Source organism: Glycine max, chromosome 6, assembly GCF_000004515.6.
Source record: "Glycine max cultivar Williams 82 chromosome 6, Glycine_max_v4.0, whole genome shotgun sequence".
Taxonomy (NCBI): Eukaryota; Viridiplantae; Streptophyta; class Magnoliopsida; order Fabales; family Fabaceae; genus Glycine; species Glycine max.
In genome coordinates this window covers 45,543,977-45,568,425 of record NC_038242.2, presented here as the reverse complement: position 1 = coordinate 45,568,425, position 24,449 = coordinate 45,543,977, and the positions used below count along the sequence as shown (strand labels likewise).

Sequence of the window (24,449 nt, the reverse complement as noted above, 5' to 3'; positions counted from 1 at the left end):
CACAGGCAAAAGAAATGAGATGTGTCCTAAACCCATCATAAGTTAGTTGGGTTGTTGTACGCACTTATAATCGAGGGGTGTCGATTTGAGATGAGAAAAATGTTAATTTGAGGAGTAATAAATAATTATCAATAATGTGACAGTATACTTCCAGTAAAGATATGTACCATCTACTTGTATTATGGATTTGCAATATGCATAGATCAAATGACCAAAACACACATTTAAGCATTTTTTCAGGTACGATTTCTCTCCCCTCAAACACGGATTCTGTTTGAGCAACAATCACACAGTCCCGAGAACACAAGATTGCAAAGCTCCCAAAAGTTTTGATGGTTTGGTATATGATTCTTCCCAATTTTCATGAATAATCTCTGACCCTCTTTGCTTTGCTAACAATGTCTTTTTATAGGATGGAGTATAATTCATGAATATTTTGATCTCTGCAATCAACGTCTTGATGGAAACGGTTGGGTTTATTTTGACAATTGGTTGGATGATCTGTGCTCTGACGTGTTTGTCGAGTTGTCGATGATCTTGTGTGAGCATTGGCGCGAGACAAGTGTGATGACATTGATACTCTTGATAATCCATTTCTTATGTCTCTTTGAATTGGATGTGCCTAAGCTCCATGTACAACCATTTTCATGTGATTTACACACGAAGTTTGGCCTTCTCTGGTTAGGATATATTTTTCTGTAATAAAAATGATTTTCTGATGTTGTATTCTCTGACTATTCGAATACATTGTGCTTTTTTCATCAAATATCATGCCAACCTCGAGTGCACCGGTTAGTGGTTATACATTATCTTATTGCTAAATGAAATGGTATCGATCAATGTAGTGTGGTAGGTGGTCAAGGTTCAACTCCACTGGACACCTAGGTTGGTGATATTGCAACAAAGGTGACAAAGGTGACGTTGGTTCGCCAACACCCTCGTCATCACTTTGGTCATCGCTTTGGTCATTGATGTGATCAAAGAACTGTCTCATCCTCACTAAAATCATCCATGTTTTCCTCATGAAATCGTATAATGGGATCTTCACTAGTGATGGGATGTTAATTTTGGTTTGATGTTTGTGTTTGTGGTTGTTGTGAGGGTGACGTAAAATATTATGATGAATGATGGTTTTGTTAGTCAAAGAATGTTTGTTTGGTATCAGAAAAAGAATCATTTTGGGATAATAGTTATGTGTATGAAGTATAAATGTCAAAGGCATCTTGCGTTTCAAGGTTATTGTATGAAGACACTGGATCGTTGAGGTCCAGGTTGTTGTACGGTCATTGTTGTGGTGTGGAGACAATAGTTGTAATTGTGGACACGACGACTGTGGAGACAGTAATTGTGGTTGTGGAGATTGTGGTTGTGGTTGAGGAATAAGGTCAATAACAACATACAAGTGTTGAACAAACACATTTCAAAATTCCACATCCTCAGTCAATGTATTGTACTCCTTCACCAGTTCATCAAACTTTGGTCAGACTGGTGAGTTAGTTAGCGCACCTAGCCATGAATGGATGACCAATTAATTTGGTGTTGATTTGAATACACCAAATTCTGCAACATCATATTTAGCTTCTTTACAATAGTTCGATGCACCATATTCGTTTGGAGAGTAAGGAAAAAGGTTTTTAGTTGTAGCAACCCACACTAAATAAACTAACACAGAACAACAATATCGTCATCATGAAGGAGAACCAATCATACAAGAAAGAAGAAACCCGCAATGTAATCGTCGTCCACCGCCCTATGGGACTGGTCATCGTCTTGGTGATTGAAGTATAAAATGTTGTGATAATGGGATCAACTATATTTAACTACCCATGTTATGGTTTCATCAAAAAAAGACCTCAAACTAAGAGTAAAAAATAAAATAAAAAAATATGTTTTCTACCCTTAAAACAATGTTTAAGTGGGCATCTCATGCAATTTTTTAAATTTATGTTCAATACATTAAAAACTTCTGTGAGAACTTTATTTCATAGCCCTCACGTCAAAAGAATCCAAAAAAATATATCATGTAATAGTTTCATCAAAAAAGATCTCAAATTAAGAGTAAAAAAATACATGTTTATTACCCTTAAAATAATATTTAAGTGGCCATCTTATGAAAATTTTTAAATTTATGTCCAATACATTAAAATTTTCCTTGGGAACTTTATTTCATATACCTCACGTCAAAAAATTCAAAAAAAAATATATTGCATAGCAGTTTCATCAAAAAAGACCTCAAATTAAAAATAAAAAAGGTATATTTTTCACTCTTAAAATAATGTTTAAGTGGTCATCTTATACAATTTTTTAAAATTTATGTCCAATACATAAAAAAAATTCCATGGGAAGTTTATTTCATAGTCCTCACATCAAAGAATCCAAAAAAAATTATCGTGTAACAGTTTCATAAAAAAACCTCAAATTAAGAATAGAAAATAAAAAAATGTTTCCCACCCTTAAAACAATATTTAAGTAGTCATTTTATGCAATTTTTTAAATTTATATCCAATACATAAAAAACTTCCATGGGAAGTTTATTTCATAGTCCTTGCATCAAAGAATAAAAAAAAATATCATGTAACAATTTCATCGAAAAAGACCTCAAATTAAGAGTAAAAAAAAAGATATGTTTATCACCCTTAAAACAATGTTTAAGTGTTCATCTTATGCAGTTTTTTTAAATTTATGTCAAATACATTAAAAACTTCTGTGGGAAGTTTATTTCATAGTCTTCACGTCAAAGAATCCAAAAATATATATATTGTGTAACGATTTCATCAAAAAAGACTTCAAATTAAGAGTAAAAAAAATGTTTCTCACACGCCATTTACCTGTGTATGTGACTAAATCGTGAACACCTATTTATAATCGAAAAATTATATAGATACCAATATCAGCTGAAGACATTCGTAGAACTTTTAAATATTCACCTCAACCCCTACAACAATGTGTCACCTAACTGCATATGTTTGTGTTTACTACAATGGAGAAATCTGCAACACTAATGAGGGCACCACCTTCATCAGTAACAACACAAAAAGCTTCATGGTCAACAAGTTCATAACCCTTACGCAATTGCTTGAACTTGTTCACCAAAAAATAAACATTGAACCACACCAACATATTGAAGAACTCCACTTTCGATGTCCCATATTTGAGTCAAGACAACCATATATGTACACATCTTTTATTCTAGGAGATGATGTTGACGTTCGACAAATGTTCAACATTTTTTACAACAAACAAACACTATCATTCGTAGAGTTATTTGCGACAATTTGTGACAACGATAACCCACCAAACAACCAACATGACTTAACCTCCAATGTTGGTGACCTGTTATATGAATACAAGAGTTGTTGGGTCAAATACCATAGTAGTGATAGTGACTGCTCTTTTGGGCTGGAAGGATACAACATGTCTCCTTCTCACAAACCAATATTCAAACAAAATTGGTAATCTGGGGATGATACGTGTGTTGTTTCCGCTTTGAGGTTATCCAATGGTGTGCCATGTCGGTGTTCAGTGTTTTAACATTAAGTCATTGTGAGTTTACATTGCCTATTTCGTTTCATGTTTATTATTTGTGGTACTTAATTTAGCTAATGAAATAAATCATTTGTTTCAGCTTATGTTGACAATTTGGTAAAAAAAATGACAACTCACTAAAACGCAGACACTTGATTTTTATAAGTCTGTGTAAATTAATCAATTATTTATTATGTACAAAAAAACTAACATTGAATTCAAAACTCACAATTTAAATTCAAGTCCGAAAATAATATTAATGGACATTTGAAGCATAACATAGCAGAGTAAAATCAAATTCAAAATTAACACTTTACAATATACACACATCTCTGGAAAAAATAATACATGCTTCATCAACAAAATTGACATTGAATTGTCAACTCACAATTTAAATTTAAGTATGAAAGTAATAATAATGGACGTTTGGTGCACCAGATAACAGGATAAAATCACAATCGAAATTAACAGCACTTTGCAATTTACCCAAGTCTCTTAAAAAATAATAAATGTTTCACCAACAAAACTAACATTGATTTGACAACTCATAATTTAAATTCAAGTCTTAAAGTGATAATGGGCGATCTGGTGCACCAAGTAGTATGGTAAAATTATAATCGAAATTGACAACACTTTCTAATTTACCCAAGTCTCTAAAAAAACAATAGATGTTTCACCAACAAAATTGACATTGATTTGACAACTCAAAATTTACATTCAATTCTCAAAGTGATAATGGGTGGTCTGGTGCACCAAGTAGTCGAGTAATATCATAATCGAAATCGACAACACTTTACAATTTACCCAAGTCTCTGAAAAAATAATAAATGTTTTACCAACAAAATTGACATTGATTTGACAACTCACAATTTACATTCAATTCTCAAAGTGATAATAGATGGTCTGGTGCACCAAGCAATAGGGTAAAATCACAGTCGAAAATTCACAATACTATGCACTATATCGATAAAAGCAAAATTACAATAATGACATGTGTTAATAAAAATCAACGGGGTGAAGCTTCAAACAACTATAAATAACACAAAACACCCTCAATATAGTCACACACTTCCGCACAACATACCTTCACAAACCATATTCACTGTCAATACTATGGTATTCTTAGGAGAAACAAACACTCAGGTCATTTCTAACTCAAGATTAACATTCATTTTCCCAAATGGATCAATCATTCACAACCAAACTGGTATTTATTTTCAATGTCCTACTCCAATACCAACACAAGTTCCTGAAAATTGTTCTTTTGAGACACTGAACAGTAGAATTCACAACACCCTTCGGCTAACCAATGACCAATTTGTGGATGAAATCTACTATCAACAACCATCCATAGATGCAGGTCAATAATTTTTTTTTTCATTCTCTGCAATTGAAAAATGATGATGATGTTTGCACAATGTTAATGTGCAATGAGCCATACTCATGTGTTGGTCCTATAGAATTATTATGTACCATCATCAGAACATCCAATTGTATACTCAACCTACCTTGATCCACCGTCACTCGTACTCATGATGCAATGTTGTATTACAACAGCAAGTGAAAGATACCACGACAAGGCGATTTTTTGGGTTATTCCTCCACTAGAATAAACCCAATAAGATTTTAAATTCCTTCGAGATGTACAATCGAAAAACTCAAGGATATCATCAAGCAAGTTACACTTATAGGAGTTTTCCCTTATGAAATTTACGAATCACAACTGGTTAGACAATGATTCTTTCGACAGCCAAGCCATACAAAATATTCAAAAAAATTAATTGAGCATCAAATAACAGATTTGATAACCAATGAAAATTAATTGTCCAAAAAAATTTTTAGCTATTTTTAACAAACCAATAATCCAACTATTGGAAGAAGACATGTCCCTTGCACTAACATTTTTCAAACTAAGATTACTTTTATAATTTTCATGTTGAAATTGCTATTGTCATTACATTGCGTTATTTTTGTTTTATTTTGTTTCAAATTCATTTTATTATTTTCAATTATTATTTGAGAATTTTAATTTCTTCAAAAGTCTTATATAAATTAAATATTATCAAACAAAGTCTATTATCAACTAAGTCTTGTATAAATTAAATAATATAAGAAAAATAATTATCCTTAATAACATTATTTTCTTAAACAAATAAAAATTATTTTAATAAGAAATTATTTTTAAAATCAATTAAAAATAATTTTTATATAATATAATATTTAAAATATTTTTAATAATTTAAATTAAAACAAATTTAAAAATAAAATTTAAATTAAAAAAATCATCGTTCAAAAGTCGTGGTGATAAATCCCGACTTTTCAATGAAACTTAAAACTCATGCATTTTGGAATTTAACCTGTAAAGTGGTGTAATTTAGAAATTTTATGGAAAGAAAAAGTTTAGATGGGTAAAAAAAAACGAGCGCTTCATATAGCCCAAATACAAGCTTAAACTGCGCTATTCAAGCCAACCCACTAACTTAGAAGCCATCTTATTCTTATTCTTCCTTTTGCCGTGGGAGGGAACTTCATTTGAACCATATTTAAATCAAGAAAAAGAAAATTGCCTCACCTTTTTGAATAATTTTTCTTATATTGCGTGTCATTCTTAATTTAACACTAGCTTTTTTCTAATTATATTATAAAAGTTTTTTTTAATTATTTATACCGTGATACCAATTAATTTCACAACCCAATTGTTAGTTAAAACGGCACACAACTCAATATACACCCTACCACACTTTCAAACACAAGCTGTTTGAATATAAATGGGTTTGATTTAACGGTTCATTTATTTTTTATAATTTCTAAACTTATTTATTTTAATTTTTATAATTAATAAATAATTTTTTTAGTTTTTAAGTTTAATAAATAAATTTTTTAGTTCTTAAAATTTAATGATTATTTATTAATTATAAAGATTAAAAGAAATAAATTTAAAAATCATAAAAATTAAATGGATAATTAAACCAAAAGATTTTAACTTATGAAATATACAATGGCTAGTGGGCAAGTTTTACAAGTGATCTATCATGTACCATTTTTATGAACAATTGGATTTATTTGAGCTTCACAATCTTATACTACACCCTAATTCCCTCCACAACCACTTTCTGCTGCATGCCACTACCGATGGTGATTTCCGACCGTGCCACTATTTGGTGCAGATCTGGTGCTCCAGTGCCGGTAGTTCTCCAACGTCGATGACCCCACCACGAGGAAAACCTTATTTTGCCATATTTATTTTGTTCTGTAATTGCATTCTTAAAATCCTTTATAGATCTGTAATATTAGCTTGCAACAACAATGGGTTCCGACGGTTGGTGGTGTCTCCGATGGGGCGGCGAACTTGATGCCAAAGACACTGCGAGAATGATGGCAGTGGTGGCACCGCGGGATGCTCTGTCAGGGTGGTGGTGAAAGCTACATCAGAGGCGTTGAGGTTGTTGATATCAGCAAGGGGTTCCTCCGATGGTAGTTGTTAGGGAATGATATGAAGAAGGAGAAAGAAGGGGTGCCAATGGCAAGGTCCAACAGAAAGAGCACAAGGCCAGAATACCTCAAAGACTACTTGTAACGGCTAGAGCTGACCTGACAATCTTGTCCCCTGCTTGCCTGCCAATTCCATAGTGCAGAATCCATTTTATTATGAGCATATCCTGCAAATTCCAAATTTTGTTACTGTAATAAGCTATATATATAGCTTCCATGTAATAAGGCAAAGGGATATGAATGAAATTAGCAATTACCTTTCTTTCTTTTCTCCTTATTTCCCTCTGGATGCACTGGTTCCTCAAAAACTATATTATCTTGACTCACCGCACCTAACATTTGGTGCTCTCGTTGAGAGCCCATAGCTGCCTTCCATGGCTGCCATTCCAAACTAAACCACTACAACTCACAACACCCGCCAAACTACCTCGAACTTTCTCCCACTGGCATGGACCGCCTTGGCCAAACTTCAGTCAAATCAACCTTGCCGCTGTCGTTGACACCTTGACCACCACCATTGATGACCTTTTTCAGCGACTGAGCCTTCACAATCTCACTCCACATTTTTCATCTTCCGTCCCTGTGCAGGCACCGATACCAGCCGCTGTCATATCGACTCCATTCATGTCGACTTCGGGACTCATGCTGACCCCGCCACCTATGTCGACTTCGTCACCCATGCCGACTGTGCCTCCATGTCCTACAACCGTGCAACCATTCCCTGCACCCTTGCTGACTCCATGTCCCATACCTGTTGCCTACCTCCCCGATCTCCGCCACACTCGCGCCATTGTTTCATGCAACAAGCTCTTCGATACTGTTGCTTCGTATAGCCGTGCAACAACTCCTAATGACAAAGCTCTCGAAGGGAGAAACATGACGTTGTTTGAGATAGGAATTGAATACCATGGACCTACCATGGTTGCATGCAAGCACCAACCAACTGTATTTGCATTATGGACGGTTGTTGACCCAGAGGAGTCTCACTGGAATAAACCTTAAGATCCTGGTATTGATGTTGGAAGCCATTGTTTGAAGCCCCAACACCTTGAGGACAAGGTGTTTTTGATGGGCCAGGGAAAAATGTTAGGTGCAGTGAATCAAGATAATCTGGTTTTCGAGGAACCAGTGCCTCCAGAGGAAAATAAGGAGAAGAGAATGAAAGGTAATTGCTAATTTCATTCATATCCCCTTGCCTTATTACATGGAAGCTGTATATATAGCTTATTACAGTAATAGAATTTGGAATTTGTAGGATATGCTCATAATAGAATGGATTCTGCACTATGAAATTGGCAAGCAAGCAGGGGACAAGATTGCCAGATCAGCTCTAGCCATTACAAGTAGTCTTTGAGGTATTTTGGCCTTGTGCTCTTTCTGTTGGGCCTTGCCATTGGCACCCCCTCTTTCTCCTTCTTCGTATCATTCCCTAACATTGGTGCAGAACAACGAGAGAAAATGGGAAAATACTAAGAGAAAGAAAGGGAGTGTTATCGTCATCCACCGGAAATCACCTCCGGCAACGATGATCGATGGCAGATCAGAGAACTGCAAAGATGGTTACTAGTTGAAATTGAAGGAGGAAAGGAAAAAGAAAAAAAAATTAGTGCAGCTGGTCCACCGTATACTGTGTACGTCAGATGAATCTAGCGGCGTAAAAAAATTGGTTAGAAGTTGTCTAAATTTATATATTTTTTAAAATTTGAGAAACAAATTTATCCATACAGTAGTATAAGGACTTCGGTTATGTTGCACTGAAAATGCATTTTTCTCCTAATTTTAATAAAAGGTTTTGCTTTGAATTGGGTTTAGACTAAGCATAAAAATAAGTAAGTTGCTCCATAAGAGTCTATTATGACCTAGCCTATTTCTACCTAAGTAAGACTAGGCTTCTTTAGTAAATAAATCAAGTAAAAGATTTTTATTAAAACCTATTTAGTTAAAAAAAATTAAGTAATTCAAAAAGTTTTTTAGATTTAACAAATCAATCTATTTAAATAAAAATAAATAATTTAGTGCATGTTTGATTTGCCGTTGAAATTATTACGATATGCATTTCATTGCAAATGTAATGAATCGAAAAAACAAATCTTGATTCTTTGGCAGAATTGTTTTTGCCTTAAAATTATTTTGCACCGAATTTACAAGCATGTTCTTAATCTTTAAATGGAATAGATCGATAGAGATATTAAATAATAATATATATGTCTAATAAAAAATTATGGTAATATTTAATTTTAGTTCGGACTAATTTATTTAAACTTCTTTATTAAAAAATTTGTTTATTTCAATAAAATAAGTAACTATTTTATTTAGTGTATTTGTCTAAATTGATTTTTAAAAAAAAAAATTGTTTGTTTTAAGAAACAAATCTTATCTGTTTATTAAAAAAATATTTAAAAAAAATACTTATTTTTTAAAAAAATTAAAATTTAAAGAAATTGGTTTATGCAGATGATTTATAGAGCTCAGTGAGTTTGCTTTTCTCTAAAACCTTCCATTTCTTTCTACATTATCATTACATTACATGGAATGAACAAAAATATATATAGAAAAGTCAAAAGAGAGGGAAAATTAATTAGGCAATGAAATTATGCTTTGGCTGCATCTAGTGCTGAGAACCGATTTTCATGTGCCTCTGGAGCAGCCGAGCCTCTGAATAGCAAAATTGCCAAGTTGCCTAAGCAGAAATAGATGAAACAGCCACAACAGTGAGTCACAAACGAACCAAAATCAGTGCCTACAATACACTGCCAACCAGGTCCATGCATCCTATCAAACTCCTGCAATAACAACACAGAAAGGACAACAGAAAATGTTAACTGATGTTCTAGGGTAATTAGTCGATCGAGAAAATAAAATACAAATTTAATTAGAAGTGTAGTTATTCAATCATGAATTAACACATGTATGATAAAAGTGCTCACTTTTACCATAGTATTGATTGATTGGAAGTTTAAACAAATATGTTTAGACTGATTTTTAATTGATTATCACTTTTTTCACATATAAGTTTAAATAAATTAGCCTGGACTGATTTTCAAATATATTTAGAGTACTGATTTTTAATTGATTATGTAAGAAACTTTATGATGCCAATATATTAAAATTAAGAGAAAAATGAGTTATGCATTGATAACACAATCATTCAATCACAATTTATTATATATAGTAAATTTGTTGATTTTTAAAACAATTATCTTAAAATAATTTAAATAATAATTTATGATGAGATAACATGGCATAGTCATTAAGTTCTAAAATTAAACTCAAACAAAAAAAAAGTATTTATTGCTAACAAACTTATCATGTCAAAATTATAAAAGAACATTTAAAATAGTAATTAAAGTATTTAATAAGGTATATTAAATTTAGCAACTTTTTTTTTCCATCAAAATACCTTCTTTATAAATCGAGCAATCTTAATGGCTTCAGTGACATCAAAGAAATCGAGTGCTTTGGATGCTAAATCCATAGCATCTTGCTGCATGGTCTGAAGCATGTCAGTCTCACCAATCACAGCCTTGCCTTCTAGCATGATGATGAACTACAGAAAAATTTACCACAACAAACAGCAATATTGGAAAACAAAATAGGAAGATGATGGTGCTTAAAATGAAGAATACATCAATAAAGCAAAAGGAGTTGCTTAAAAGGTTGTAAAGTGCAGATTAAAGGGTACTGGATGGAGGCATTATATAGAGTCACATAAAAAGTAGTAGTGCTAATTGGTCAGCCACGTATGGATTGCCTTTGTGGCTACCAAAATATTCTATGAATTTAGCCCATTTTAGTATATGATAATCATGGGCCCAGTTTTTCATCTCATTTTAACTACATCTACATATGGATCAAGTTTGTCACTGTTATCCTTGGCACATCATGGACCACTAGTGTGAAGTAAACAACATTTGCCAGCCCAAATGTAAATCATGATAGATAAAATTCAGATACAATTTGTAGAGTATTTTATGTGCTACTTTTCAATCAGAATTAGAATTTTATCTTACTAATAAGCATAATAAATACAAAGGTTTCTTACTAAATTTTCATTTTGACTGGTAAAAAAAATATGTATAGTAAAAATTTACATTAAAGATAAAAATTGATTATTAAAGTAAAATATTAGTTTTAATTGAAAAACATTGTGAAAATATTTAAAACATTATCTTTGAATTTTGTCCAAAGAAGATAAGTTTATTATCTCTTGCTGATCCTAGCTAGATAATGCTGGACACGTGTTGAGTAACTGTGGCCTTGTCGGTTGATTTGTCACGTGTGATTACCAAGGTGGTGTGATGTTGTTGTAGTAATTTTGTCAAGTTCTGATAATGGTTAGTTTGATTTTGAACATTTTGGCCTATGTATATGGAAGAAAATTCACTTCATTGCAAAGACTTTGGAGATGCCAATTTTTCAGAATCACACAATCTCTGTTCAGTTTTCAGAGAAGATATTGCATTTTGACTGTTACAAAAAAGTTAAGAATGGTTATAGTTATCCAAGTTCAATTTGGATTTGCAGCTTTTCATTTTTTGTTTTCTTTTGATAAAAGATGTCAATTAGTGATGGCAACGAAGATAACTTTTATAATGTGTGTTTGCCGACAAAAAAATTGGGTGCTAGAGTATTTTTATTTTTTGTCAGTGTTCTTTAATTAAGATTTGACGTTAGTGTTTATATATATATATAATTTCTTATCTCTAATAAAAAAATTATTTTTATTTTTTGATATTTGAATTTTTTATTTTTTATCCTTGTTATTATGATTTTTTCGTTAACTGGTGTGACCGTTAGCTATTTAAAAATATGAATTGGTGCACCACGTGGAAGAAGGGTTAGCGTTGACGCACAACTTTTTCTTTAAAATCTTTCTATTTTAGATTAGTTTTTAATCGCCAAAATTATAATTTAAGATTTAAAATGAATATTTGACGGTTATGAACCAACACAAATCATATCTTTTAAAAGTTAATGTCATATTATTAGTTATATGAGAAATCCTAATAATAGAGATAAAAAATGAAACTTTTTAAATATTAGGAAGTATAAATAAAAAAAATTATGAGATTAAAAATAAAATTCGGATATATTTAAAGAATACTAACATATTTAAACCTTATGATTTTTAGTTTACTATTAAATTTTTAAATTTTTTTTTTATAAATTTGAATCATTTATTTTGTTTAAGGAACTAATCTTTAATCAAAGGTATTATACTTAAAATTACTATTCTTCTCAGAGGATATATTGTGTGAAAATTGAACTCAATTTTTTTTTCATAAATTTAATATGTATTGTGAATCAAGTAATGTTTACCGAGTGATGAGTGAAATGTTAGTCAATTTTGTTAGCATGTTTTTTTCCGTTCTATTTGATAAACTTAAAACTTAAAAGTCAAAACCACTCTAGCAAAGTTTCCAATATCTTTCTAAAACAATGTACATTTGTAACGCTTTGGACCACATAAGATTGCGTGCCTAGATTATTCATAGAATGATGGAAATTTGGTACTCTTACTAACAAAATTTTTTTGGCACGAGTTTAGTTAAGGTTCTTACAAGGTAAACAGAAACAAACAAAGTGAGAAGCCTCAGTCAACAATCACCACAAAATAGTTCATGGCCAGCGATTATCTGATGAATAATGCTATAGCTAGTGTGAGCCATAGCCAAGTAGGCACATTCATCTCCAAGTGGACCAAGTCATACGAATACTTATTCTTGGTTGCGTTTTTATCCCTTTTTTAAATATAAAAAAACATTACTTTCTCTATTTTAAAATAATTATCGTTTGAGTGTTGTACTATTGTATAAGAAATAGAAGAAGAAAAAATAGTATTGCCTTAAAACTTAGAAAAATAATATAATATCAAATTAAATTACCCTTTTCCTGAAATATTATTTCATTTCTTAAAAACAAGATATTAGCATAATAAAAAGAAAAAGGATAAAACTGGAAAAAGGTAATAAATAATTTGTTTAGTATTGCAAAACCACAAATAGTTTGAAATAATAATAAAAATGATCGAAATGGATCATCTTGACACATGGTTCTATAGATTGATACCAATTACTCAATGTGTGTTTCGATTAGCTGGTTGACAAATTTAATTTTGAATAAATTAACTTAAAAATAATATAATTTATATTTGAATGTTTTTATCATAAAATCAATTTAAAATTAAAATTTAATATAATTTTTTTAACCCAACATAAAAATTTCTCAAAATTTATCAAACTAAAAATTAATTCTAATTCTAAAATATTTATAAACATAAAATTAAATATGTAAAAATTTATTTAAAACTAATTCTAAACTCAAAATCAATTATTATCAAACCCACACTTAATTAGCACGTGTACGACTCTATTAATCTATCAAAATCACGTCAAAGTCATGTTTTATGCAAAAACTTATATTCATAACTTTGCTTTTCAATTTTGTTGTGTATGTTTGGAGTTTGGACACACTTCCAATAAGGACGTACAATAATAAAATCGCACACATAAAGTCCGCAGACTCCGCACTGAAGCTCACTTGACTTTAGACTTTGAAAACTTTGTAAAGACATAAAAATAAAATTAGTAGTTATTTTAGTTTATATCAATTTGTGAGATTTCGTAAAAAAAAATTAAGAAACTTTTGTAACTTTATGTTGCCTTTATTTAAGTGTTCGAAAACAAAAATAGAATCTAAAAAGATTATACTTTTTTTTATAAGAGTAGTATAATTGATAAGTTATAAAATAATGTAATAATTGGTCAAGGATGTAAATTAATTTCATATATATATATATATATATATATATATATATATATATATATATATATATATATATATATATAATTCCAAAAATCAAGTAAAGAAAAAAAAAGGTAGCCAGAAATTAAGTAGTAGCTTGTATGTCAAGTTCTTCTACTGCAAATCTAATTCGAGTATTTAACATCTAGCATCTAAATCATTCTTCCTTTTTCTCTTCCCACGCTTTAAAACACTTTTATTTGCTTAATTTCTCCCATTTATTTCCATAATTTATGTTGCAATCTCTATCCTTAACTCCTGATAGAATACTAAGAGATTTTGGTGCAAACATTGTCTCTACCAAGTAATCAAAAGAGAGATATAGAACATAGTATAATAACAATTAATTAACAAAACATCAACACAATCTCACCATATATTAATCAGTTTTTTAGTTCTAACCACATCAACTGCAACCACCCATCCAACACAATTGGCTCCTCATCCTCGGAAATAGTGCTAAAGTGCGCAAAATGACATCATGCAACTGAAATCGGACATGGCAATAAATTAACTTCTGTCCCATACCTATAGAAGAAGCACTGACCCATAACCATGCCACTATACAAAATAAATCATAGACACAAAATTATTAGGTATTTTTTATCATTAGTCTATGTTAATCTTTACATAACACATAATTAAGTGTTAATAATTTTTTTCTTGAAAATTATAAAATTTGAAGAGTATGTATTATGTTAGCATTGGTTGGATTCATAAACAGATTAAAATTTATTGTAACAGCTTCGAGTTAATGATAACAATAACACCATCAACCAATTACCTAGTCAACTCTTGAGGGTTAATGATAACAATTACACCATCAACCAATTTTACCAAGTCAACTATTCATCCTAACTTTCAGATGCACCACACAACCAGAGAACCAACTTACACGGTACGACCTAACATTAATATTTCATTAATACAACTAACAGAGAAGATCAAATTAAAGATTATTCAATATTCAGTAAATATCTCGGTAGTGAATGAACAAGGAAATGTTATTTGGTTGTACATAGATAGATAGATATGATGAAAATCCACCAGCCAAACTCATTATTGGTTGTATAACTGTATAATTATCGTAGTATACCAAACAAATAACAGGTAGCTCCAATCCAAAATTAATTTGTGGATGTGGCCTTCGAATTCTGATGGGCAAAGAACCGAACCAACTATGACAGAATTTATACAGAGATAATAAATAACAGACTGCTTCATAACAAAAGGTGTAAATTCCCAGATCCGCAGGCTTCCTAATTAAAAAAATCTGGAGTTTCACTGTTTTCCCATCTGAGGAACCAAGGAAAAATGTTATGAGCACCTCTAATTAATAATATTATAGATATAAGATGTGATGCAATAAAAAGAAAGAGAAAAAAATATTCAAAAGAAGTTACAAGATAAAAGTAAATTTTAGAAAATTTAAACATCGTGATTCTAATTAATCAACAGAAAATTACATTCAGCACATGCAATTAATGGTGCAAAAGACTTTTTAACTTCTAAGGAGGGTGCAGTTAAATTCATGAATGCATACTATTCTCTCAAGTCATCATGTGAGGGTTTTCAACGATATTACATACTTGAGCGTTAGTGTAAACCTTCCTGATTTGGATATGTATATATTTTGACTTTAATTGGGTGCCAAGGAAATGTCAATGAAGTAGGTATCACTTATCAGACAGAAATTAATACTAGAGTTTAAATTGCACACGTTGATCTTAAATTCAACTACTATCATCTACAAATTTGAATCCCGTGACTGTGAACTTAACTGTTTCTGCACGTGTTAGAAATTTGCTACGAGCAAACTCAAAGAAAGTTCTTCGTGAGTTCTTTATAAAAGGAGTAAAAAAGGTCTAAATTTTTACGATAAAAAAAATGGCATGTATCCCTCCTCAGTCATTCGTGTCTGCAGCGTATAATGTTCCTTCCAAGTCTACCACTCTCCCTTCTTCCCTGCATCCATTTTCACAATCCCAATCCACTAAATATAGAAAATCAAAACACCATCACACTCCTAGAGTGACATGTAATAGTGGAAACCAAAACAAAGGAGAAAAACCAGATATTCATATAGAACAAAGGAGGAACATTCTACTTGGCCTAGGAGGGCTTTGTGGTGCTGCTACTCTTAACAACAACCCTTTTGCATTTGCTGCGCCAATATCTCCTCCAGACCTAACCACATGTGGTCCACCAGACCTACCTGAAGGTGCAGAACCCACAAATTGTTGCCCCCCATTTTCATCCACCATCATAGATTTCAAGTTTCCTCCTTCTAACAAACCTTTGCGTGTAAGACCAGCTGCACATTTAGTTGACAAAAATTATCTAGCCAAATACAAAAAAGCCATTGACCTCATGAAAAAACTCCCAGCTAACGATCCACGCAATTTCATGCAACAAGCAAACGTGCACTGCGCTTATTGCACTGGTTCATATGACCAAGTTGGGTTCCCTGGCCTTGAGCTCCAAGTGCACAGCTCTTGGCTCTTCTTTCCCTACCACCGATGGTTCCTCTATTTCTATGAGAGAATTTTGGGGAGCTTGATCAATGATCCAACATTTGCCCTTCCATTTTGGAACTGGGATGCTCCTAAGGGCATGCAACTTCCTTCCATTTATGCAGACCCCAAATCACCTCTTTATGACCCTCTTCGCAATGCGAATCACCAACCTCCAACACTTGTGGACTTTGACTTCAATCTTGACAATCCTATTTCCAATGGAAGAATCTCCACCAACCTCACCATAATGTATAGGCAACTTGTGTCTAATGGAAAAACTCCTACTTTGTTCCTTGGAAATCCTTATCGTGCCGGGGATGCGCCTGACCCTGGCGGTGGCTCAGTAGAGGGCGTTCCACATGGTCCGGTTCATCTATGGACAGGTGATATAAATCAACCAAACATTGAGAACATGGGGGATTTCTATTCTGCTGCAAGAGATCCTATTTTCTATTCTCACCATTCCAATGTTGATAGGATGTGGTCTATATGGAAAACACTTGGTGGGAAGAGAAGGGATTTCACCGACTCAGATTGGTTGGAATCTGGGCTCCTCTTCTACGATGAGAATAAGAACCTTGTGCGTGTGAAGGTCAAGGATTGTCTTGACACAAGAAAGCTAGGATATGTTTACCAAGATGTTGAAATTCCATGGTTAAAATCTAAGCCTTCACCGCGTAGGTCGAGGGTTCAAAAGGTAGCACTAGGACCACATTTTAATACTGGTGTAGCACGTGCTGCTGAGACTTCGAGGAATGTTCAGTTCCCATTGGTGTTGGATTCAGTTGTGAGCATAGTGGTGAAGAGGCCAAAAAAGTCGAGGAGCAAGAAGGAGAAGGAAGAGGAAGAGGAGGTTCTTGTGATTGAAGGGGTTGAGTATGACAGCAACATACCAGTGAAATTTGATGTGCTTATTAATGATGAAGATGATAAGCAGATTCAGCCAGAAGATTCGGAGTATGCAGGAAGCTTTGTGACTGTGCCTCATTCGCATAAGCACAAAAATAAGAAGATTATCACTTGTTTGAGGCTGGGACTGACAGATTTGTTGGAAGAATTGGAAGCAGAAGATGATGATAGTGTTGTGGTGACGTTGGTTCCGAGGTATGGGAAAGGGCGTGTCCAAATTGGAGGCATCAAGATAGATCTTGTTGCAGATTAAAAAATATTTATATACTTCGACTGTTTAACCTCATAATAATATATATATATATATATATATATATATATATATATATATATATATATAATGTAGTTTCTTGGATTTGTGTTTGCTTTTATATGAAAAATGTAGTTTTTGTTATGTATTTTCCATGAGAATCATAAGAATGTCGCAAATTGAAGTGAAAGCAATTTCTTGTGTGCTGTTGGTATGTTGTGTATCTTAATTTCGATGAAACTTGTGATTCATGCGTTGTCACTTACTATATTGTAGCCTTTGCATGATCTTTAATTTGAACCGTCAAGATGGACTGTTTTGCAAGAAAGGACCCAAATTTAGAGTTAAAAAGAGATCTGGAGAATATTAATGCCCTTGCATTTTCAGGACAAAAGGTTATGAATATTAAAGTGTACATGGGTGATGATGCTTATGGTTTGGAAATTATGCCAATCAAACAAACTTCTCTTGTCTGGTGTAAAATGGTTAGAAAATAAAAATAAAATAAATGAGAAGAGGATGCAAAGTCTTAAACTAAATAACAAAAATAACAATAGTAAAATAACTTCAGTTAACATAACATGAATCAATAATGCAATATATTATATAATAAGTACAAAAGAAAAAAATTAAGAATTTTTTTTTAATTAGTTTGGGTTGAAGCGTACAAACGTTATTCTTAAAGAAAAAACGTTCTTACTGCACTTGTAGGAAAATCTGATTGTGCTCCTTTCTCATATTATAACGTGTTGGTATACAACGAAAGGATCCCCGAACCTTTTAAACACAAATGCTCTTGCTCTCAACAATAAGTTTTTATAAGAAAATAAAGAAAAAAATTTAGAGAGAATGAAATCAAATTGTTTATCTGCTTGTGTGTTTTTCTAGAGAGGGGAAAAGTGATATATATAGGCATAGACCCCCTTATGCAACAACAAAAATCTGACCGTTAGAAATTGATATCAAACCAAACGTAACAAATACATAAAATTGACTCATTAAAGCAAAATCTTGGCAGAAAAGATAGGAATGAAATCTAATTTTACATTCTAAAACAAATAATTTATTTTATAAAAACATAATTAATGAGTAATATATTTTTATAAATTTTAAATTATAAAACAAATATTTACTAACATTCCCCAACATAATTTAAAATTTAAAATAATTTGTATAGAAACGTAAAAGAAAGAGCATGTGATATTGTATTTCGGTATAAGGAATTTTCCGGGTTTGAGTCTTATACGTAGTGTTTGTAAACTTTCACCCGAGAAAAATGTAATGACTTAATTGTCTTGAATTGCACATTTTTTAACTGAATTTCAGTACACAACTCCTACAATATTAACGTTCATTTAGGTTCTAATCAGTGGTAACACGTTACACGATCTTGCGCATGTATTTTATTTCGCGGGTGTCACTTAGAGATTAGCTCATATCTCACAGTGGCGGCCCCACCACCACACTCACTAGGTGAATCCTCAAATAGTGGTCTGTGACCTTCACCCCCACAATAATTGTCATCGAATTCATTCAGGGATTTTTTTTTTACCAAAAAATACACATATATAAATACATCAACCTTAATATTGCCTTAATTTATAATACACCTAGTCATAGGAATGAGAAACTGAGCAATTCCATAAAATTTTATTTTAGTGTACTTTGGTCAACAAGCAATTTTGTTGTTACCCGTTGAATTCTATTCATAGGATCACCAATCACACGGAGACGAGTGTCCATTGTTGTCACTAAATACTAGGCTCTAGTCTCATTCCCCTCGAGGACTCAAGTACTTGTTGACCCATCAGTTCTTTTATAAGCTAATATTATTTTCTGACTTAACAAAGTCAAGAGAAATGACACCATGAAAAATCAAATTTCTGATAGACTTATGTCTCAATGTTACGTATATTCTTTTTTCATTAAAATTTTTGCTAGTAACTAATATCAAATTGACTATCACAATGCATTGGAATTGGAGGTAGAGGCTTATTCAACAATGGCAAATCACATAACAAATTTTTAAGAAACTTAGCTTCACTAGTAGTAGTATCTAAAATAAGAATTTTTTCTTCCATGATTGAACATGAAATACTAGTTTATTTAGCAGATTTCCATGATACTACACCATCAGCTAAAGAAAAAATATAACCACTTGTCGATTTTGTTTCATCAGAATCAGAAATCCAATTTGCATCACTAAACCCCTAAATTACTGCAGGAAAATATGTATAATGAATATCATAATTAATGGTTCCTTTTAAGTATCTAAAAACTCTTTCTAATGTAATCCAATAAGAATGATCAAGATTATTAGTATAGTTTCCTAATCTACCAACTGTATACGTAATGTCAGACTTAGAGAAGTTTGTCAAATGCAACTGAAAACCAATAATTTGATAATATTTATGTGAAGAAATTCCTTTATTCAAATTTTTCTTTAACTTCATTGATGAGTGAGTCATAAGGAGTAGAAACATGTTTCACATCAAAATAATTAAACTTTTTCAATAACTTTTCAACATAGTGTGATTGGGTTAAAACCATGTCATCATTTTTCTTTATAAGCTTAATACCCAAAATCACATCTACAGGACCAAGGTCCTTCATATCAAAATTGCTAGACAAAAAAAACTTCACATCATTTATGAAATGCATATTACTATCAAATATCAATATGTCATCCACGTACAAACATACAATGATATATTCACTATCATCAAATTTTTTCACACACACATATTTATCACTATTATTAATTTGAAAATCATATGAAAAAACAACTTGATCAAACTTTTTGTGTCATTGTTTTGGAGTTTGTTTCAAACCATATAAAGATTTAACAAGTTTGCAAACTTTTCTTTCCTTACCCGGTTCTCCAAAGCCTTCAGATTGGCTCATATAAATTTCTTATTCTAATTCACCATTTAAAAAGATAGTTTTTACACCCATTTGATGAATTTCTAAATTAAAAATACAAGCAAGTGCAATTAAAACTTTAATAGTAGTAACTTTAGAAACATGATAATATGTAAAAAAAAAAATTTGCACCTTCTATTTGTTTATAACCAATCACAACAAGTGTTGCCTTAAATTTTTCTATATATCCATCCATTCTTAATTTCTTTCGAAAAACCCACTTACAACCTATATTTTTACAACTAGGGGGAACATTAGTAAGAACTCCCAAATTTTATTAGTTTTAAGAGAACTCATTTCATCATTAATAGCTTCTTTTCCAAAAAAGTGAATCAATAGACCTCATGGTCTTACCATCAGTTTTAGGGTCATCTTCAAGTAGAAAAAAACAAAATTTAGAACCAAAATCCTTAACTTTTTTAAATCTGTTACTCCTCCTAGGTTCAAACATAATGTCCTTATTAACATTACTACTAGATGATAAATTAGAACAAGAAGTATCACAAACAAATTTAGACAATTTATTTTTCAAAGAAAAACATTTTTAAAGAAAGCGACATCTCTAGATTTCATTATAGTATCATTAGAAATTTCAAACACTTCTAAATTAACAACCAAGAATCTATAAGTAGTACTATACAAAAAATATCCAACAAACAATCAGCTGGTTTTGGTCCAATTTTTCTTTTCTTATTAATAGGAATGCTAACATTTGCAAGACACCCCTACAATTTAAGATATTTCATATGTGATTCTTTTTTTCCCATAACTCATAAGGGATTTTTTCAAAAAAATTATAAGGTATCATATCAAGAATATGACATGCAAAATATAAAGTTTCACCCAAGTGTTCATTTTATTGTTTTGTGTGTTGTATTTTTACATGTTTATTTTTTTTTTTTTAAGCAAGGAGCTATATATATATTGGCAATCAATCACCAATGTGTAGTAACAAAATACTTGCAGTAATAACAATAACATTAAACTATAGAAATTAAAAATCAAACAACGGACTTCCTAATTTTAAAGACTTCTAATGTTCACAAGGAAATTCGATCAAGTAAAAGATAGTTTCCTAACATAGGAATGCAAGTAGTGGGATGATTTTAGTTTTTCACGGAAACTAGTTCTAAAAGCATCTTATCTTTAAAAAACATAATTGATAAAGAAAATATATTTTAATTTTAAATTTCAAATTATAAGAAAATATTTGTCAACAATCTCCCACTAATTTAAAATTTAAAGAAATGAAATAATATAATAAAAATATTTTTAATGGAGCATTGTGTTTTTATCCATTAATTTTTAATGCTTACTTGAAAGGGACTCAATCATATCATGACACACATTTTTTATAAAACAAAATGCTAGTGAAGAAAAGACTATTAAAAAAGAAAGTAGATTTTCTCTCTAAAACTGTTAGAAAAATAAAATTAAAATAAAATAAATAAATGAGAAAAAAAATGCAAAATCTTAAACTAAATAACAAAAACAATAGCAAAATAACTTCAGTTGACATAACATGAATCAACAATGCAATATATCATATAATAAATACAAAGGAAAATAATTTAAGGGAGAAATTTTTAATTAATCTAAGTTGACGCGCGCAAACGTTATCCTTAGAGAGAAAACGTTCCACTAGTAAGAAAATATAATTACACTCATCTTCCAAGATACAACAATTCGTTGGTTCCGATCGTGTACAACGAAAGGATCATCTCAAAAATAAGTTTTAATAAGAAAAAGAAGAGAAAGATTTAGAGAGAAAGAAATCAAATTGTTTCTATACTTGTGTGTGTTTTTCTAGAGAGGAGGAAATATATATATATAGGCATAGACCCCTTTATCTAACAACAAAAATCAGACATTTCCGGGTGATCTAGATCTTTTGGTGATACAGGATCTGAAATATAGAATACCTCATCCTTCAACGATACTAGTGGTGTTGTGATGCATTTTCTGTACATAAACCTGTCATGTGTGAATAGGCATGTGCCCTGCATTACATTTGTCTGAATGAGGTTCTATTTCTAAGCAACATCCAATAATTAGACAATCTACCAGAGTTACTGTGTCTATGACCACACCAATGTAATGAGGTAATAAGATTTCCAGGATAATAATATCAATGTAAAATAGTAGCAATAAACCCACAGCTGACTAGGTACAAAATTGCTTCATGAAGTATTCTACACACGAAGCATTTTATTACCTAGGATTGTCTATCCTTTACAGCAGCAAGCATCTCCTCTTTCTTTAACATTTCGAACAGATCAAACACCTGAATATGGCACAAGATAAACCTGTGAACAATGGAAATAGAAGTCTCAGAAACCTTAAATTGTTACATGAGTACAGACTAACCTTACAGATTGCCAAAGATATGGTAGTGTTCCAAGCCTCTAAAAAGGGGGGGGGGGGGGGGGGAAATATAAGTCAGGCTCCTCTTTACCTAACACAGGCTAATAATGAAGGAGATATAAAGATGATAGGGTGATTAAAAAAGAAAAAAGAAAAAGGAAAAAAAGTCACAAGTTCAATTCCTAATGATATAAAAAACTAATAGACCAACCATTAATATTTGTCAATAAAAGAATTAATATTTGTCAATAAAAGAAAATGAAGGGCACTGACATTTTTTCAATATGAAAAATGAACCATTACAAGCACCCAAGAAAGATCAACAAGAAACCATCTTTACTCAATGGTATCTTAATAAACCAATACAGAGTACATGCTTGATAGGTCCATGAATTTGCTATAGTTTACTTCGGTGTTAATATTCTTGAGAAACAGTTGGTCTCACTTGATACCAACAAAACTAATAAAATACACCACCATTTCTTTGGAGAAGGAGGAAGCAATGCCAATTTGTGCCCTGAAAGATTAACAATTTTTGGTGCCCTAAAATTAACAGTTCAGATTAACATAAAACGAAAAAAGGAACAAATTTCATACTCGAAATTCAAAATCACAAAAAAAAAAAAAAAACGCGAGCCATGCATACGAAGTCCAGCGAAGCAAAAAACAAATTGTCAAATAATTGTCCGAAAACCGATGAACTTTCCGAATTGCAAAAAGTTTCTCAAAAGAAAAAAAAAAACAGATAGATTGAGAAGAAAAACAAGAGCGAATCAGAGAGAGAGAGAGAGAGGAGGAGGAGAAGAAGAAACCTGGATGAATGAGATAAGAGACGAGCTTCGATTGAGTGTTTTTTCTTTCAGAGAAGAGATTTAAGGAATTTTGCATCGAATCAGAATCAGATTGCCTATTGCATGTTTCTGGCGCATGCCGCCAAAGGCAAAGATACGATTTTCTCAGGGACTACGAAATGGGTGTAAATTTTTTTCAATTTTTTCATTTAGGTTGATTTTAAATTATTATAAAAAAATAAGATAAGTCCCAGATATGTATTAAAAGTCGTAATATCATAAAAAATTTATGAGTTTAATTTTTTTTTATAACTTTAAATTCTTATATATTTTTTTAACTTATTATTTTGAAGTCCTAAATTTAGTTTTCTAATTTATGAACTTGAAGTCGTATTTTTTATTTTTTATGTTTAAAGTTTTTAGTGTTTGAATTTTTTATTTACTTGTATTTTCTTTTGTTTTCAATTTTTTATAAAAATTATAAATAATTTTATTTATTTAATTATTAAATAAATATGTTTAATTTTACTTGTTATTAGTTTTATTTAATATTTCGTATATATTCTTTAAATTATTTTATTTAGTATGTTATATATTTTTTAATATTATTTTATTTAAATATTTTATAGAAATTTTTAACATATTTTGATACTAATATTAAGTTATAATTTAAGAAATAATATTATTTATTTTATACAAAGAAATTTATTATTAACGGCGTCTAATAATTTAATAATAAAAATAATTGTTAAATTAAAAATAACATAATACATTAATATAAAATAAAAATTACAAATTAAAGAGAAATATAAAAAGTAAAAACTATATTAGTTGTCTATTTTTTTATATGAACAATTATTATAATTATGTTATAAA

At 31.1% G+C, this 24,449-nt stretch overlaps 2 protein-coding genes and 1 long non-coding RNA gene across 3 annotated transcripts; 1 reads left to right on the top strand and 2 right to left on the bottom strand.

Moving 5' to 3' along the window:
- Positions 1-9,496: 9,496 nt before the first annotated feature.
- LOC100527224 (uncharacterized) lies at positions 9,497-10,570 on the bottom strand. The gene is given in 2 exon segments (NM_001249698.1): positions 9,497-9,800; positions 10,418-10,570. Coding segments are annotated over 2 exon segments (330 nt in total). The 5' UTR covers positions 10,556-10,570; the 3' UTR covers positions 9,497-9,608.
- Positions 10,571-15,255: 4,685 nt separating this feature from the next.
- LOC100792012 (polyphenol oxidase, chloroplastic) lies at positions 15,256-17,520 on the top strand. Its single transcript, XM_003526146.5, has one exon. It carries the CDS (start codon positions 15,709-15,711, stop codon positions 17,497-17,499), a length of 1,791 nt encoding a protein of 596 aa, XP_003526194.1. The 5' UTR covers positions 15,256-15,708; the 3' UTR covers positions 17,500-17,520.
- Positions 17,521-22,040: 4,520 nt separating this feature from the next.
- Positions 22,041-24,013, bottom strand: LOC102660400 (uncharacterized). Its single transcript, XR_005892094.1, has 3 exons — positions 23,595-24,013; positions 22,634-22,724; positions 22,041-22,418 (listed from the first exon to the last, which is right to left on the bottom strand). It is a non-coding gene; the product is annotated as an uncharacterized lncRNA (long non-coding RNA).
- Between the last annotated feature and the right edge of the window lie 436 nt (positions 24,014-24,449).